Here is a 17,892-nt window from a genome sequence, read left to right as displayed (position 1 = left end):
GATCACAACGGAGCAAAAGTACATCGACATAAACACAAGCTCTGGTCTGTAAATGCTAATACACATTGTATTAAAAAAAAATGTCATGTGTAAAATTTTGGTCACCCTACTAGTCAGTTCTTAGATATACTCTGTTTGGCACATATCCCAGCTAGCAAAGTGTTTTTATTAGCCAGCTAGCACTATTTGTGTTCTTGTTTTAGGAATTTTTACCCATTGTTTGAAGAACTGGATTCTGTGCCAGGATTTCATGTCCAACTTCACAAATGCGCTTTTGATTGAATCGGCTCTGCAGACACCCTCTAAAATCTTGAGGACCCAGACGGATGGAGGCTGTCGTAGCCACAAACGGCTACATAATAACGCTCATGGTTTTCAAACTGGACGTCCAACAAGCTCATGGTCAGGTAAAGTGTAAGTTTTTGTGTCCTGTACAGCATGAGACCCAAGATCTGTTAAAAAAAGCTGCAGCGGCTAACAGAACATCTTACAATCACATCATACTGTATTAACAGATCACAAAGATAACAGATATGATGAGACCTTCAGCATCCTATAGTACATAATGTAATGCTTTCTCAGTGTCGTGTAGCCATAAAGTCTTATCGTAGCTCTCCACCAGGAATAGTTTGGCTACCAAAATTGAGCCTCAGTGGTGCTAGCTGCCCTGCCGGACACTCAACAAACACAATCAGGCATGTCTGGGAGGTCAGCTTGTGCCTCGTCTTGGCCAACATGGCAGTAAAATAGGGAATTGAACAAGACAAGAATTGGTGGTTCGGTAAAACGATCTTGTTAGTTATCTCAAACTTAAATAAAAAAAAATAGAGAAGCAAGTGCTAAATTACGCTAGCTTACTACCCCGGGGATTCAGAGTTCAAATCCACAACATGATTGGCTATGTCTGAGAAGGGGACGTCCAAGGCCCTGCGATGGATTGGCGAGTTACTGCATTATGCCCAGTGATTCAGGGAAAGCCGGACCCAACTCAGCTCTGACCAGGATGATATGTCATATTTTACACACTTTGGTTACTTTCATGACAGGACAGGTTCAAACACAGTAATGGACAATTTAGTATCTCTAATTCACCTCACTTTCATGTCTTCGGACTGTGGGAAGAAAACCACAGCTCCCAGAGAGAACCCACACAGACACGAGGAGAACATGCAAACGCCGCACATAAAGGACCCGGACCGCTCCATCTGGGAATCGAACCCAGGACCTTCTTGCTGTGAGGCGACAGTGATACTCACCGAGCCACTGTGCCACCCAATGTGGAGAAAAAAATCGAACACCCTCTGAGGATCTCCCTAAAGAAACTCTTTATGTTTGACTAAGACAAACACTAAAGAATATATCGAGCTTATTGGTCATCCCAGTCTAAAACCATGAGCATTTATTTAAACATGGAATGAATCTGAGGCAGTGTCCATCAGTTAAAAGAGCATTGGTAAGATAAGGCACTAATGTCTGACAGCAAGGCCTGGCTGGGATTCAACAATCCACATCACACCCCAAAGTGTTCAGTAGGGTTTACTGAGGTCGGAAACTGGTTTTCCTCCACAGTAAGCTCATCACACCATGGTCTTCTTAGTGCTGTATGGCTGGCAAAGGGATTTTTTCCAGACGTTTTACTATCGTGCAGCCCTACTGTCATCTACGTTTATTGAATCAAGCATTTCATCCTGTTAGGACCATGGAGGGTCTGGCACCACTCAAAAATACGGTAACACACCCGACCGTTCAGTCCAGAGGTGGCCAATTACATTTTCCAAGGCACCACATAAGAAACTGGGACTGTTGTGGAGTTGTATTATAAAAAGCAGTAAATTATACAGTTTTGATAAGCTGTTACTGTTAAGAGTAGATGTTACAATCAGACAACGAAAATGAGAAGCAGGCACAGTAAAAACATTCTACCGTCTTCATCAATCGCACTCGGTTCTGTTCGCCAACACATTACAGTGAAAAATAAAATAAAATAAAACAATCCTGTTGTATTGCATGTTTGATGTACACTTATTTACGTCTGATTTTCACTTGCCACTGACCTCATGCCTACAATGCCCAGGTGTGGTTTAGTCACTTCCACACACTCCCACATACTTACAAATCAAGAGCCTATTTAGCTTGTAGCTAATCCACCAACACACAAGTTTACCGGTCTCAGAATGTCCCAAAAGGTCCCAGGAAAGCTAAGATCAGTGTTCATAACATCGTTCATAATGATATGAAAGAAAACGAGAGACTTAGCGCGATCAAGAGAAGCATCAGTGCTCATCCGAGCATCATCTGGGAAACTTTTAAAGCCTTTCAGAAGGATATTGTTTCTGTGCCCTGCAGCAGCATTTGGTCCAAATCTTTACCCAGTGTAAATAATGAGCAGTGACCAACAATATTTACAATAGCCCAACATACATTATTGTTTTTTTATAATAAAATGTCATGTCTCGGCCACAGGAAATGTTCAGTTCTGAATGTCCGGTAGGTGAGAGTTAATCCTCCAATTTTGAGGCATCCAGTGTTTTTTAATCATTATTTGACACAACAACAAGTATAAATAATGTTGTGCATACAGGCTGGGTACAGAATTTCCTCAGAAAAACAGTCATGATTAATATTTTAACCATCCCAAACAAGTACAAGCAGTTTGTTCCCTCTGTACTTATAAAATGTTAATTCCACCGCTGATTCATTTGAACACATCACAAGGCTACGACCAAGCACAGCCAATCACGTCTGTGTAAGGCCCGGCCGAAAGCACTTGCTTTGAGATTTAAATCTGGATCTCGAAGGTTGCGGGCTACCAAATTTCACATATGTACGAGGGCGGGATGGTGGCTAAGTGGGTAGCACTGTCGTCTCACAGCAAGAAGGTCCTGGATTCGATCCCCAGGTGGGGAGGTCCGGGTCCTTTCTGTGTGGAGCTTGCATGTTCTCCCCGTGTCTGTGTGGGTTTCCTCCCACAGTCCAAAGACATGCAAGTGAGGTAAATTGGAGATACTAAATTGTCGATGACTGTGATATTAAAACTTGAACTGTTAAATTATGTGTAACCAGTAACTACCTGTACTGTCATGAATGTAACCAAAGTGTAAAACATGACGTTAAAATCCTAACATATATATAAGGGTTCTTCAAAAAGCTTCCACACTTTTAAACTCTATTTATTAAGGATTTTAAACACAAATGACATAATTTTTCTACATTGTCCCCTTCCTTTGCAATTTATTTTTTCAGCATTGTACCAACTTTTTAATTCCATCAGCACAAAATGTTTGTGGTTGAGCGTGTAGCCACTGATGCAGCGCTGCTTTCACATCATTATCACATGAAAATCTTCTTCCCCTTAAAGCTTTTTTGAGCGTCCAAGTCGGAAATCAGATGGAGCTAAATCCGGACTATAAGCGTCTCTCAGTCTCTCAAACACGACCGATTATGATTACAGATTAAGTCTGGAAACTTTTTGAAGATCCCTCGTATATCCTTTTAGCTACAAAGAACTATGTAGAACGGTGCTTTGAGCTATGTCAGTATGTGAGTATGTGATTTGAGACACAGCTGTATTCACATGTTTAACAGGAACAGATCAAGCCTGTATTAGTTTTTAATGCTCGACTGTCTACCGAATCCACGGCTAACGTCCGGTCACCGACTTCTAAAGCTTCCAGGACTGATAGAGTCCCGATGGGCTTTGATTTCCCGGCGCCTGCTTTTGATATTCCGCTTGCTTGGACTACACGGCACGAAAGCAGGGCCCGTCTCCTCCGCTGTTCCCATGGAAACCAACTTTCGACTCGCTCACGAGGCAATTATCGCAGAGCCAAAAAAAGAGAGCCGAATCCCGAATGCCTCCCCGATCTCAACATGAGTGCTCCACGCCGGCTTCTTCACCGTAATGAATTGCGCGTGTGAGTGGAAGACATTCAACACCTTCACCTGGCACTGACACCAGATCCACAGCTCAATATGTTCCTGCGGTCAGGACGGAGGCGGCTGTGTGAATAAACACCGGTTTAATTAATAACGAGGCTCGATGTGCACGCTGAAGGCAGCGTTCGGCGTGGCACAGCAGGAAGTGGAATTAATGACAGACTAAATCGTCTAGCCATGCAGACGGTGGACGTTCAAAACATCGTGCAAAACGCCAAACAGTCCCGCTACTCACCGAGCACTTTATTAGGTACACCCATCAATATGTACTTTCATTGATTATTTTATAAGCTACCTCTACCTTACGGATAAACTTTAGGGGTATACAATCACTGACTGTAACCCATCTGTTACTCTTTATGCTTTGTTACCCCCTGCGCCCCAATCAAAAGAGACCCCCATGGAACCCCCACTGACCAAATGATGTTTGGGTGGTGAACCATTCTGAGCACCGCAGTGACACATGGTAAAGACCTGATAGTTGTACTGTAATAAGTGTAGTAGGTTTATCAATGTTGTTGGGATTTTTTAAATGCTGGTTAAACCTACTGGCCTTTTTATTAAGAACATACACCATCACATTAAAACCACCTCCTTGTTTCTACACTCACTGTCCATTTTATCAGCTCCACTTACCATGTAGAAGCACTTTGTAGTTCTACAATTACTGACTGTAGTCCATCTGTTTCTCGGCATGCTCGTTCATGCTGTTCTTCAATGGTCAGGACTCTCCCAGGCCGACCACAGAGCAGGTATTATTTAGGTGGTGGATCATTCTCAGCACTGCAGTGACACTGACATGGTGGTGGTGTGTTAGTGTGTGTTGTGCTGGTATGAGTGTATCAGACACAGCAGCACTGATGGAGTTTTTAAACACCTCACTGTCACTGCTGGACTGAGAATAGTCCACCAACCTAATATATCCAGCCAACAGCGCCCCGTGGGCAGCGTCCTGTGACCACTGATGAAGGTCTAGAAGATGACCAACTCAAACAGCAGCAATAGATCTACAAGGTGGACCAACTAGGTAGAAGTGTCTAATAGAGTGGACAGTGAGTGGACACGGTATTTAAAAACTCCAGCAGCGCTGCTGTGTCTGATTCACTCATACCAGCACAACACACACTGACACACCACCACCATGTCAGTGTCACTGCAGTGCTGAGAATAATGTTATGGCTGTTATAATAGGCTGCTGGTTGACGGTTAGAAACCGGAGCTATTTTTTTTTCTTCACACACAGTGTGTCATCTTCTTTTATTTGTGGACACTTTCTGATTACAGGACACTGCTGGCTTTATATTTATGCTCGGAGTGCTATCATATGCAAATTAGATAGGGAACGCTGTGCAAATCATCGGGGAAGTCTGTATACAAAGTGTGAAGACACTGAGAGTCCAGCAAACCGCGTATTCCTAGCAATTAATAAACAAGCACTGTTTTCCAACTTCGCACCTCAAGCAGACAGCAATATGGTACCAGATGCAATTAGCACATGGTGGTGGCGCATCATGCAGATTCGTCACCGCCATCACATCATCACCTTCATATGTCTGGTCCCAAGTGTTGATCGAGGATTAATATCGGCCTGAAATGAATCAGCGGTGGAATGTATTCGCTTCAGTTTCCAATTCAATCTGTGTGTATCAGTGTCATCAATCTATACAGATGACACAAGACTGATGTAGATGGTACCATAGGACACGATGTCAAAGCACCAGATCATCAATCCTGCCTGCACAAAATCAGATTTACAAAGCCGATGAGTAAATGTACCAGTAGCAGGTCTGTTCAGCTGTTTACACCAAAATAATTTTACCCTAGGTTCTATTTACCTGAATGTGTTTCATCATATCAACATACAGATATGTGACAAGTAAAAGAAAACAAACAGCTGCTCTTCGGGTGTCTGAGAACGTCGAAGCAGGATGTGATCGGACTGTCGAGCATTTACAGCAGGGGTGTCCCAGATGGAGTTAAAAAACGTGCAAACACGGGTCAGAGTCTTTTTTGTAATAAAACAAATAAAAATATAACTGAGCTGCCTGATTACTAACAATTCCACTTCCTTTTTATTTAAGTAACTAATGATCTATTGTCGACAGTGTCATGTTTGTTTGTTGGTTTATCAGGATTTTAACATCATGTTTTACACTTTGGTTACATTCATGACAGGAACGGTAGTTACTCATTACACAAGATTCATCAGTTCTCATGGTTAATTCGAACACAGTTGTGGACAGTTTAGTATCTCCAATTTACCTCACTTGCACGTCTTTGGACTGTGGGAGGAAACCGGAGCTCCCGGAGGAAACCCACACAGACACGGGGAGAACATGCGAACTCGACACAGGAAGGACCTGGATCACCCCACCTGGGGATCGAACACAGGACCTTCTTGCTGTGAGGTGACAGTCCTACCTACCTCACCAGTTTATAATCCTATAGAAAGACTTTAAACTTCTTGAGATTAAACATACCCACTTCACTCAGAACTCAGTGAGAAATATTTATTCCCCAGCGCAACTGAAATCTTCTGCGTTTACGTCTAGTATTCGTTTCTTTGGAGCCGCCACGTTTATCCTCGTTCATGTTTTGAGTCGGGGGAAAGAAGACGGGGAGCGTTTTAGATTTGTTTTATGTGGCAGCGACACCCAGAGTGCAAACAGTTCAAGCAGTTTTTTTAAAACAGTGGCCAACTTTAATTTCATTTCAAACATGCCTCCGTATTCTATTCAGTAAAGGCGCATTCACATGAGAAGCAGCACATTTGTGTCAGCTTTTGTGCTGCTTTTTAACGATAAGTGTTCAGACTCTCTCGAAAAAAAGCTGATTCTTACATTTCCTCAGCACCCCGAGCTATAACACCAAGCTATAAGTTTAAAAGTGAAACACGAGAAAAATCCAGCTGAACACAGATACATGTGGAGCTTTCCTCACTGTGTAGTTGTGGGTAGACTTTAAATCAGGGATGTCCAAACAACGGCTTGCAGGCCATTAGCGACTCGTTACCATTTTTTAAAACAGCTTGCGGGCCGTAGTTTGGACATCCCTGATTTAAAGTCTACCCACAACTACACAGTGAGGAAATGCAGAGCACTGGTTCTACAATCGTATGAAAAACATACATCAAAGTGAGATGAATTTAGTTTAATGTTCGGATATGACGGAAACATTACTGCTCATTACATTACTGCTCTTCACTGTGGTATTTTTCTATCTTATCTATCCGTACCTCGCTAGCCCAGGGTCTGTCTATTCACGGTACGTGTCAACTCACATGAATTGCAGCAGGTTTTTTTTTACAACACTGACACAAAATCTGATAGACATGCCCACCAGCCACTAAAACAGAGAGGTGGTGCGGTGGCATGTGGTCAGCAACAATGCATGTATTGAATTAGCATAGGTTTCAGGCCATACACAAAAATCTGATATTTATTTATGTATTTCACTCTTCTTGTTCCTCAGCCTTTGTCCCGTTTTTCGGTTACGGGGTCGGCATTTCCGGCTTCTTCCCGTTATGGATCGCCGGCGGGATTTGGCACAGTTTTACGCCGGTTGTCCTTCCTAACACAAACCTCCCTATTTATCCGGGCTTGGGACCAGCACTACCATGCACTGGTCTGTGCATCCCAGCGGCTAGGTAACTATGGGACAATTCAGTGTCTCCAATTAGCCTAGCGGCATGTCTTTGGACTGTGGGAGGAAACCGGAGCACCCGGAGGAAACCCACACAGACACGGGGAGAACATGCAAACTCCGCACAGAAAGGACCCGGACCGCCCCACCCGGGGATCGAACCCAGGACCTTCTCGCTGTGAGGCGACAGCGCTACCCACTTAGACACCATGCCGCCCCCTATTTATGTATTTCTCGGGACAGGGTAACAATTCTCTACCACTCTTTTGCACGATTGGGAAGTGGGAGAAAACTGGAGTACTTGGATAGAAAACGTATGTAGAACAACTCACAATGACTGGAAGTGAAGAGCGATAGGATTAAGGGTCTTGCTTAATGGCCCAACAGTGATTGGCAGAGCTGGGATTCAAACTCTCAACCTTTCAGTTGATAGCCCAAAGCTCTACCCACTAGGATACCATTAGGCTACCACTAGGCTACCAGAATGTGTCTACCAGCTGCACCATGGGTGCGCTCTTAACTCTGAGGTAGTACTTAAAATGTATATGAGTACTAGTACATGCCTGTAGCTCCCACAGGCCAAAAGGATGCAGATCACCCATCATGCACTTTGCAGTTTGTAGGGAATAGGGAGCAGGGCGCCATTTCGGACACAGGGTAGCGCGCACAACCCACTTCCCATCAGCTTAGTTTCTATAGTAACCAGGTGCTGCTTGTGAGAAATAGCATCTATAAAATAAAAACATTATATTTGTATAATATTGTCTGTTTGATTGTATATATGCGTGTATGGGCGTTGATCTCACATCGGCGAGCCCGTGCGTTATAGGTAAATGCGCACTTTTGCGGTTTTATCGATTGCACCATCAAATCAAGCACTGTAAATCAAAAAGCAGGTTGATGTTGCACGACGGTGTTGGAGACTTACAGCAGTTGGTGATGGCGAAGCTGTTGGCCACCTCCAGATTGTCGATATGCGGGGTGAGGCGGAATTCAGCCGTACCGAACTGCACCATCCCGACCCGAAACGCGCTGTACTCCTGATCTGCACCCCGCGGAAACAGTCCTCCTGCAGGCATCGATTACAAGCACACGATATCAACCATTTATTTACCATCCCAATTCAATTCTACAGTGCAAATCCAAAAATCTATATTATTCCCTGGAAAAAAAAATCAAGCTTCTGCCAGTATGACTGACTCCACTCATACTGACTGACATGTTCAATCTCAAGCATTAACAGCATTTCTGTTCTCCAGATAACATCAGCAAACCTGCTTTTCCATATTTATAGGGTTTATTTCTAAGCAGTGGGTGACGCTCACCGATTTGGACGCTTGGAGATCCACCGAGCGCGACTCCCCATAACGCGGGTACAACGAGGAAACCCGACAAATTCATCCTCGTCTTGTCTTCACACGCTTACAGAGAAACTGCAGTTGCCTTACAGCGTCGAGTCATGATAATAAAAGAAAGAGAAGACGCGCAGAATGATCCCGTTTCTCGGCTTCGCTCGTCCCTGAGCAGCGTTTTAGCTGCCACCGACGCGGGAAGAATGATGATGGAGGCGGAAAAGGCCGAACTCAGCCGAAGCTGGAAAGAGCCGAATGAGGTAGAAGACGGTAAGAGCCGAGCGGATCCGAAGAGTGAAAAAGGCCAAGAGAATCAGAAGACGGAAAAAGCCGAGTAGTGTGGCAGAAGACGGAAAAAGCCGAGTGTGGCGAAAGACGGAAAAAGCCGAGCGTGACCGAAGACGGAAAAAGCCGAGTGTGACAAAAGACGGAAAAAGCCGAAGGTGACCGAAGACGAAAAAAGCCGAGAGGGGCCAAAGACGGAAAAAGCCGAGTAGTGTAGTGGACAGTCTGAAAGCACAACAAAGTGGTCTTGCTTTTTTTCCGTGCCTGCATAAACAAATCTCAGTTATGTTTTTAAAAATTTTACAAGCTACATTTAAAAAAAAATTTTCTTTCTTTCCTTTTGTCTCCGTCAATCATCCTCTCACTAACGCTGGTCCCTGCTCCTGATTGGGGAGGATGAGGCTGCTCCACACCCCCTCTGACACGTGCACAGCAATCGAACATCTTATCACCTACACTTGATGAGTGCAGTGCAGTACAGTGTTGTGTACGGAGAGCCACACCCCGCACTCCTTTCCCATCTCCATGCAGACGCCACCAACCAGCCAGCAGAGGTCGTGATCGCACAAGTCTGAGAGAGAGTCCCCATCCGGCATCCCGCCCCTATCTGAACAACAGGCCAATCGTTGTTCATGTGGCCGCTCAGCCTCAGCCGGCAGGCAGAGCCGAGATTCGATACAATGTATTCGAGATCTCAGCTCTGGTAAACAGTGTGTGTTTTTCCCGCTGCGCCACCTGAGCGGCTTAGCATCATTTTTTAAAGAATGATCAGAATGATCTATCATCAATGATATTACGATGTTCAATACAGAGGGAAAAAAATAATATGGCTGTATAATGTGGCAGTAAAGACAATCTCATGTTCTTTCTCCCATTATAGACTGATGATGAAGAAATATCTAACAGTACAGTTACAGAAAATTTACTATCAATAAAGGATGAGATACATTTGTAAGGCTGATTCTAGCTTGTTTTAATACAAACCCCATTTCTAGAAAAGTGCAGTAAATACAAGAATCTGAATTTACAAACGAAAATATTTTCAGTGTTTTTTTTTACTTGGCCAACTTTAGCCAAATTTAGTATTTGAAGCTTTTTATTAAAGAAATGTTGGCACAGTGGTGTGTTTAACACTGTGCTACATCATGTTTCATATTAATGACACTTTCTAATGGTTTGGGAACTTATGATACTAATTGTTGCAGTTTTGCAGGTAAAAATTTTTTGCTTGATATGAGACTTTAGTCGTTCCACAGTCTCTGGTTGCTGTTGTCTGATTATGCGCTTTATGAAGCTCCATTCATTTTCAATAGGAGACAGATCTGGACTGCAGGTAGGCCAGTCAAGCACATGTACTCTGTAACTGTCTTCCTAAAATAACTACAGACAGGAGAAAATGTCGCCTTGATGGCAGCATATGTCTCTTGAGATGAACTAGGACACAGAGAACTTGGCTGTGCATCTACACAGTGTGGCTTTTTCAGGTTACATTTCCTAATGCAGCAACAGACTGTGTTTAGTGAGAATGGAGTACTCCCAAGCTCACGACCTTACAGCCTTGCTCTAAATATATTCTCTGGGTCCAGTGAATTTTTCCACAATATCATGTACATTACATACTGACAGATCGACATTATTTCAGCTTTTGAAAGACAATTTTTGAGTTCTTTTTTAACTGATTAACAGTTTCCTTGCAAAGACTGAGGCTTTGAAAGATCTTTGTTTTATATTCAATCATGATTCCCTCACCTGTTACTAATTCACCTGCTTATTGTAAAATGACAAAAAAAAATTTAACCTGAATATACTATGAACTTTTCAACCTTATTTTTATTTTTCAACCTTTTTTCGAATGTGTTGCAGGCATCAAATTCACAACTTGCTTGTATTTATAAAATACTATCAAGCTGCTCATCCTAGATGAAAATTTCATTTAAAATCATTAAAAGGTTCAGGAGGATTAACAACTCACAGATTCATGTTTTTAGTGTATTTAACAAAATCTGGAAACAAGTTGTTATTTTTTATATGTCTTATAAAAGCTTTGCTTTCCACTATTATTAATTTCTTGCTATTATTACTACTGCAGTCAGACAGCTACAATCCTCCCACTCCTCTGACGAACAAAGAAAGCTTCTTGCTACACTCGGAAACACAGATGAGTTTAAAGATCATAAACCAATTTTAAAAAGGAAAGATAAAACAAGCTGGAAGGAGCAGTCGACTGTCTCCGCCTTTTAACCTATACAATTGATTGGGGTCATTGACGGGCAGTGGAATCCATGTGGAAGCAGAGTCCCATGGGTCATTTATATTTGCAATCTGAGCTCCATCTTCATGTGTGAATGAGAACCTTGGGGGAAAAAACCTGATTATGCAAAACTGATGTATAATACATGCTGAAAGGCATGTGTGGGCAGTAAATATATGTTTACAGCAGACACATTTATAGATGAATGGTGCTCCCTGTACAAATCAACACCATTTTTTCTTTTTTTATTGTTCAGTATATGATGATCTGATGGTTACAGTATTGTTTAGCTGCAAATCACAAATATCTCTTACAGTTAAAGCAATATTATATCTTGGATTTAAAGGCTCATAACAAAAGATATTGGATACTGATATGGACACTGCTAAATTGGATCCCATGGGGCCTTCATAATCGAAATCTAAGCTCCATTTCTTTGCCAATTCAGCATGGCATAATTAAAGGAATACTTAACCATATCTCAGTCTGGATCTGTAATGTATGTACATATTCAGCTGTGCTAGGAAAACGACATGCATAACAGAAGCCTGAGGCAGCTGCTGGGACAGTGAATCTTTCCTCAAAATGAAAATGATAATGGGAACATTAACTACTCCGGATGACCCAGAAAATAACACTGTACTTACCAAGCTATTCTTTTGAATGATACAATGGCCATAGTGTTGCTTAGCTGTAAAACACAAATACACCATAAGGCCAAAAGGACAACCCTCAAAGATGGCTGCTCCCGTCAGGGGTCGCCGGTGGATCGTGATCCGCATTATTGATTTGGCACAGTTTTTACGCCGGATGCCCTTCCTGACACGACCCTCCCTATTTATCCTGGCTTGGGACCGGCACTACAATGCACTGGTTTATGCATCGGCTAGGTACCTATAGGACAATTCAGTGTCTTCAGTTAGCCTGGCTGCATGTTTTTGGACTGTGGGAGGAAACCAGAGCACCCGGAGGAAACCCACACAGACACAGGGAGAACATGCAAACTCCGCACAGAAAGGACCCGGATAGACAGACAGATACTGTAGATAGATAGACAGATAGACAGACAGACAGACAGACAGACAGATATACATTATGCTTCCTGTGCACAAAGCAAATATCATGAAGACATACTTTGATGAGTTTGATTTGTAGAAACCCTGAACTCCACTGTATTAAAAACTAATTGAGCAGGAAATCCCAAGCACACTCCAAAATTTTATGGAAAACCCTCCCAGATGAGTGGAGGCTGTTAAAGCCTAGAGGTCCAGGTTTGTCCATTTACAGTAGTTTACATGTTTCTCTGTCGCCCTCTAGCGTACAACTTATTAATTACACTACAAATATAGACAAGTTTATCAAAACCAACTCATTTATGACTTTCTCCTGAATTTTGGCTGGTGCTCCTTACATCATTTATTCATCAATTATTGTGTTTATACACTCACACCCTGCATAGCTTTATATTACGGATTTTCTTTATTTTAGAAACATAAATAGTATTAAACGGTAAAAAAACAGTATTAAAGAAACATTATAAATACAACAATTATAAATACAATCTAAATGCAGTATAAATGATATATAAATAAGGTATTGCAGTTTTAAACTGGGGTGTGTGGGCTTAATGTACATTGATATACTTAACAGACTGAAAGATTCGCTTTACTTACCTTAAAGTGCTGGAAGCATCTATATGTAATAAAGAAATAAATAAATATTATAGTGTCGTTCGTGAACCAGTCCGCAGACCACTTTACTAACAATTCAACATGTCAAAACAGATGTGCGCATGCTCAGAAGGACCGCTCGATAGGTAGGATAAATCGACAGAACACCTGCAATTGATCCTAAGAAGTGTGAAGAACCGAGATCAGAGTCGATTCTTTGAGATGGCTCTTTTAGGTTGCTCTTTGTTTGTTTGTTTGTTTTAGATTTTATGTATATATCAGTGTTTTCTTTACTCATAATGGTCACTTAAATATTATTTTGGCGTCCCAGAAATTCGTTGGCACTCTATTTACTTCATTTTGGGGAGCCAAAATCAGTGGTGATTCGAGTCTTGACTCTGGATGAAGTCGAACACAGTAAAATAGGAATGTGCATTATTTATGTTTGTACAGTATGAGGATTTTACTTTAATTTGAACTTATTTGTGGAGCTGATGCCAACCTCTGTGATTTAACAATCAGTGGCGCGTTTTGGAAGTTCTGAAATTGCCGCCAAACAAACACAAACCAGTGTTGTTCTGAAAAATACAACATATTGATGTTCACCAATGTTCTGTTGCTCTCCCAGTAGCTGAATATATAATATTAGCAAACATTATCCAAGTAACTGGTAACTTTTTGCCGTCTTTCCCCTGGGCACCTGAGGGCACCTGCCTTTTTGACACATTGGCTGGTAGCTGCTATGTTGTTAGCTAATAATCTTTGCCATAACTAGTGTGAGAAGGTGAGGTTGATGTGCCAGGGCGATGCTTCATAGACACAGAGTATCTGTGCTTGGTTTGGCTTGCCTGCAGTCAATATCTGTTTCCTATTAAAAAGGTATGGCGCAACATGAAGAGGAGAATCAGAAACTGCGACCATGGAGTGGTCAAGTCTTGGGAAAAAATTAGAGGCTGCTAGAACATGGATATAAGTCTCTACAGTCAAGTGAGCTTATCAACATGACCGACTCCAGTCATACTGATTAATATTGCAATGTATGAAGCCCAACCATTAATATCACTGCAGTTTTTTAAATAATATCAACATGCCTGGTTTTTTATATTTAAATGGACAGAAAAAGCAGGAACTGGGATTTTTTTTCAAATGTAAGCTTATTGTTAAGAATGAGGACCTAGCCATAATTGTACTGTACGATTATCAACATGTCTTGGTCATGTGCTTGGGGGCTGATGTACCATAGCACCATAAAGCTTCACTAAAATGTTTTGCTAGTCTCCGCAGCTATACTATGGACACTGTCACCCCTGTTCCAGCAGCATCTAGTTAATGGTTGTTTGTGATTATATTGGACCATCTGCACAAATCTTTTCTCAGCATTAGGTGACAGTTTAGATTTTTATCTTGATTTTGGCAGGTGACCACTGTTCCATGCATCCCATGTTTTATGTAGACATGCTACACATTTACATGGACACAGAGAAGTCAACAGCTGTAGTCAATTATAATCACGAATTAGGAGGTCCTAGCTACAAAGTGATCTTCAAAAATATATTTAGAAAATCTACACCAACAAATAATCTACACTGCTGTCTGTAGATTTTTGACCCAACTTTTTTAAAGCAAAACAAAACAAACCACTGTAAACTTAAGCACAGCAGGAGAGAGGAGCATCAAGATGTGCAGGATCTTCTAACAGTATCAGGCTCTCACACCAGCAACACATTAGGCAGCTGGAGCACATAACAGACAGGGAAAACACTATAGTAGATACTACTGTATAATGGATGGGCTCAATATCAGTCATTGAATAAAAAATGCATCTAATACGTGTCTGTGAGCAGGTGGAATGAGACCCAAACCAAAGGTACTGAAGGGCCTGAGAAATAAAACCTTCTGTTTATTAGTCCAGTACCTTAACCCTTTGATGCACAACCTGGTTTTTATTTTCTACATCTTTGCAATAAATTAATTTTGTCATTCAAGCTTCCATGAATTCCTCAGTTAACTTGTTTTTGATCATCACAAATCCTTATTTCAGTTTTATATTTTTTACTTTTTTAATAAAAATAATTTTTGTATCACTAACCTTCTAATGCACAACATGGGTCAGAAATGACCCTTATGTATTTACTATGGAATTTGACAGGAACTGCTGACATTTGTAAGTGTTTGTAGTCAAAAACATATTTACTGATCTTTTGAAAGACAACCAAAGATTAGGCTCTTGAATCTTGAATATGTCCAATACTATTAGCTTGCTAGCTGTTTACATATTCTAGTATAGATAGCTTTTATTAGCTAAGACAGCAAATACATGAATAACTGACAAATGTGCATATGAAAATATTCTTGAATGGATGAATATGGGTCATTTTTGACCCATGTTGTGCATTAGAAGGGGTTTGCTTAACTTGTGCATCAAAGGGTTAACCGCTAGGCTACAACTGCCCTTGTTTTTTTTTTTTTTAAGTGCATTAATAGCTATTTGAGATCATTGAAATGTTACAGTTATTGTAAAATTAATAAAACAATTGTTTTACAAAGATGACAATGACTTTATCCGCTTATATTTTTACATAACGCAGCTGTCGGTGCAGTGCGCATGCGCAAACTTTTCAAACCTCCTGCTACTGTGGTAACAGCTTAACATGAGCCGGCTAGTTAGCTTTCAACTTTCTAATTAGTTTTTATTCACTGTAATAAAACAAAACAAAGTAAAAGACTTTCAATAATAATAATAAAACTTTAAATAATGTGCATGTCAGATATGTTTTTTTAATACATTTTAGCTAAAAGGCTGCGAGTTTTGGGGCTGAATTTCAAATCACTCCTCAATCCATGAGTTCATGTGAAATTGAACCTGGATCAGATAACAGTTAACAGTTGATTTATGACATCAATACTGAATAGTTTTAATAATAAGAATCTGTTAAAAATCTAAAATGTGTAATTCAGTAGAATCAACACGTACGTTTAACTGGAGCAGAATCTGTTTTCTCCTTTAAATAAACGAAGAATTAACACAAATGAAATATTAATGTCATAAAGTAATAATCACTTTTAACCACTTAATGTTTTAATAACCACTAGATGAGAAATGATTGATTAATATAATTACAAAGATGCCTGAAGCTGCTCTTTTACAAGATAATTAAAGATGTCGGTCAGTAATTCTCACTGATCTCCTGTCATAACATTTCTGTTACATTAATATCATTTGACATCATTATAGCAATCAAATGTACCTGAATTTAATTTAAATCCTTTATATTTTATAATGTTGTACATTTATATAACCAAATACTCACCATTTCTGTTCCTCAAGCACCTCTTCTTACATTTATTAACAGATTAATTTTCATCTCTATTTATGTCACATACATTTACATACAGTTTAGGGTAAAAGTTTGAAAGCAACAGTGAACTTGCTTCTAGTTTGCATTTATCTTAAATATAATACAATGTGTTCCATTACAAATCACATAATTAGTGAAACAAACTGAGAAAAGGCTAATAAAAAAATACATAGATTTTAGAATATATAGTATTTGGTACTACTGAAAAGCAAGCATATTTGTGAAATGGTCAGGTTTCTTTAAATCTTACCTTTTGTTCTTCATTCATTAATGCCAATAGATCTCCACTGGCCAGACATTGACCATTCAGTATTGCAATGACACCAACATAATAAAGACAAGGTAATGTGTTTTCTAAGTGTATATCAGGAATGCAGAACACACACTATGCCATTACCAGTGGTGACAATGGACCAAACCCCAATAAAATCTGGTTAGTGAGTGTTGCTGGCTCTCTTTCATTAACTGCTTCATGATGGTCAATCTCCTGCAGGTCCAGTTCCACCGGAACACATGGGGCACCAGGCTGGAATAACCTGGACAAGGCACCAATCCATTCCAGAGCTTTGGCCACTACATCCCCTTAAACATAGCCAAGTGTGTCTGTGTAGACACTCGGCTGGCCGATAACACAGCTGAGATTCAAACCAGAACTCTGGCACAATAAACCGCATTGACACGATAATTGGGGATGGTGGCAAAAGGTCAGGGGTGAGAATGTGCTGCTGTAGTACATCTTTAACTACTACAGCCAAAATTCTACTTCATGCACCTTTAAGAAGAGCTGAAAAGGAGAATTCTGAAGTATTTTGTTAGTGTAATTTTCAGATTATACACTAGAGGACGACAGATTCGGAGGAAACTCTGATTCTAGGTTCATCTGAAATCAGTGTGTGAATCAAAATAAAAAATGAAGAAATGGTGCCAGCACAAAACGTCTGGCACCTGACTATGATCTTTTGGGACATCGCTTCCAATCCCAAATATATTTATATAACGTTGCCTATAACAGCGTCCACATACACTTGGGCATATACACCGATTAGCCATAACATTAAAACCACCTTGTTTCTACACTCACTGTCCATTTTATCAGCTCCACTTACCATATAGCACTTCGTAGTTCTACAATTACTGACTGTAGTTTATCTGTTTCTCTGCATGCTTTGTTAGCCCCCTTTCATGCTGTTTTTTCAATGGTCAGGACCCCCACAGAGCAGGTATTATTTAGGTGGTGGATCATTCTCAGTACTGCAGTGACACTGACATGGTGGTGGTGTGTTAGTGTGTGTTGTGCTGGTATGAGCGGATCAGACACAGCAATGCTGATGGACTTTTTTAAACACCTCACTGTCACTGCTGGACTGAGAACAGTCCACCAACCAAAAATATGCAGC

General features: G+C 40.9%; 1 protein-coding gene across 2 annotated transcripts in view; it reads right to left on the bottom strand.

Moving 5' to 3' along the window:
• The window catches only part of gria2a (glutamate receptor, ionotropic, AMPA 2a), a 58,187-nt gene extending 49,170 nt beyond the window's left edge, over positions 1-9,017 (bottom strand). For both annotated transcript variants that reach the window (XM_063009047.1, XM_063009048.1), the window contains exons 1-2: positions 8,904-9,017; positions 8,507-8,647 (exon numbers count right to left, since the gene is read on the bottom strand). In XM_063009047.1, the coding sequence (XP_062865117.1) occupies positions 8,507-8,647; positions 8,904-8,979 (217 nt within the window). In that variant the 5' untranslated portion in view covers positions 8,980-9,017. The remainder of the gene's footprint in view (positions 1-8,506; positions 8,648-8,903) is intronic.
• Between the last annotated feature and the right edge of the window lie 8,875 nt (positions 9,018-17,892).

The sequence above is a fragment of the Trichomycterus rosablanca genome, chromosome 14, assembly GCF_030014385.1.
Source record: "Trichomycterus rosablanca isolate fTriRos1 chromosome 14, fTriRos1.hap1, whole genome shotgun sequence".
In the NCBI taxonomy this organism is placed as follows: domain Eukaryota; kingdom Metazoa; phylum Chordata; class Actinopteri; order Siluriformes; family Trichomycteridae; genus Trichomycterus; species Trichomycterus rosablanca.
Note: the sequence above shows the minus strand (reverse complement) of the source record. Positions and strands in the feature narration are given on the sequence as shown.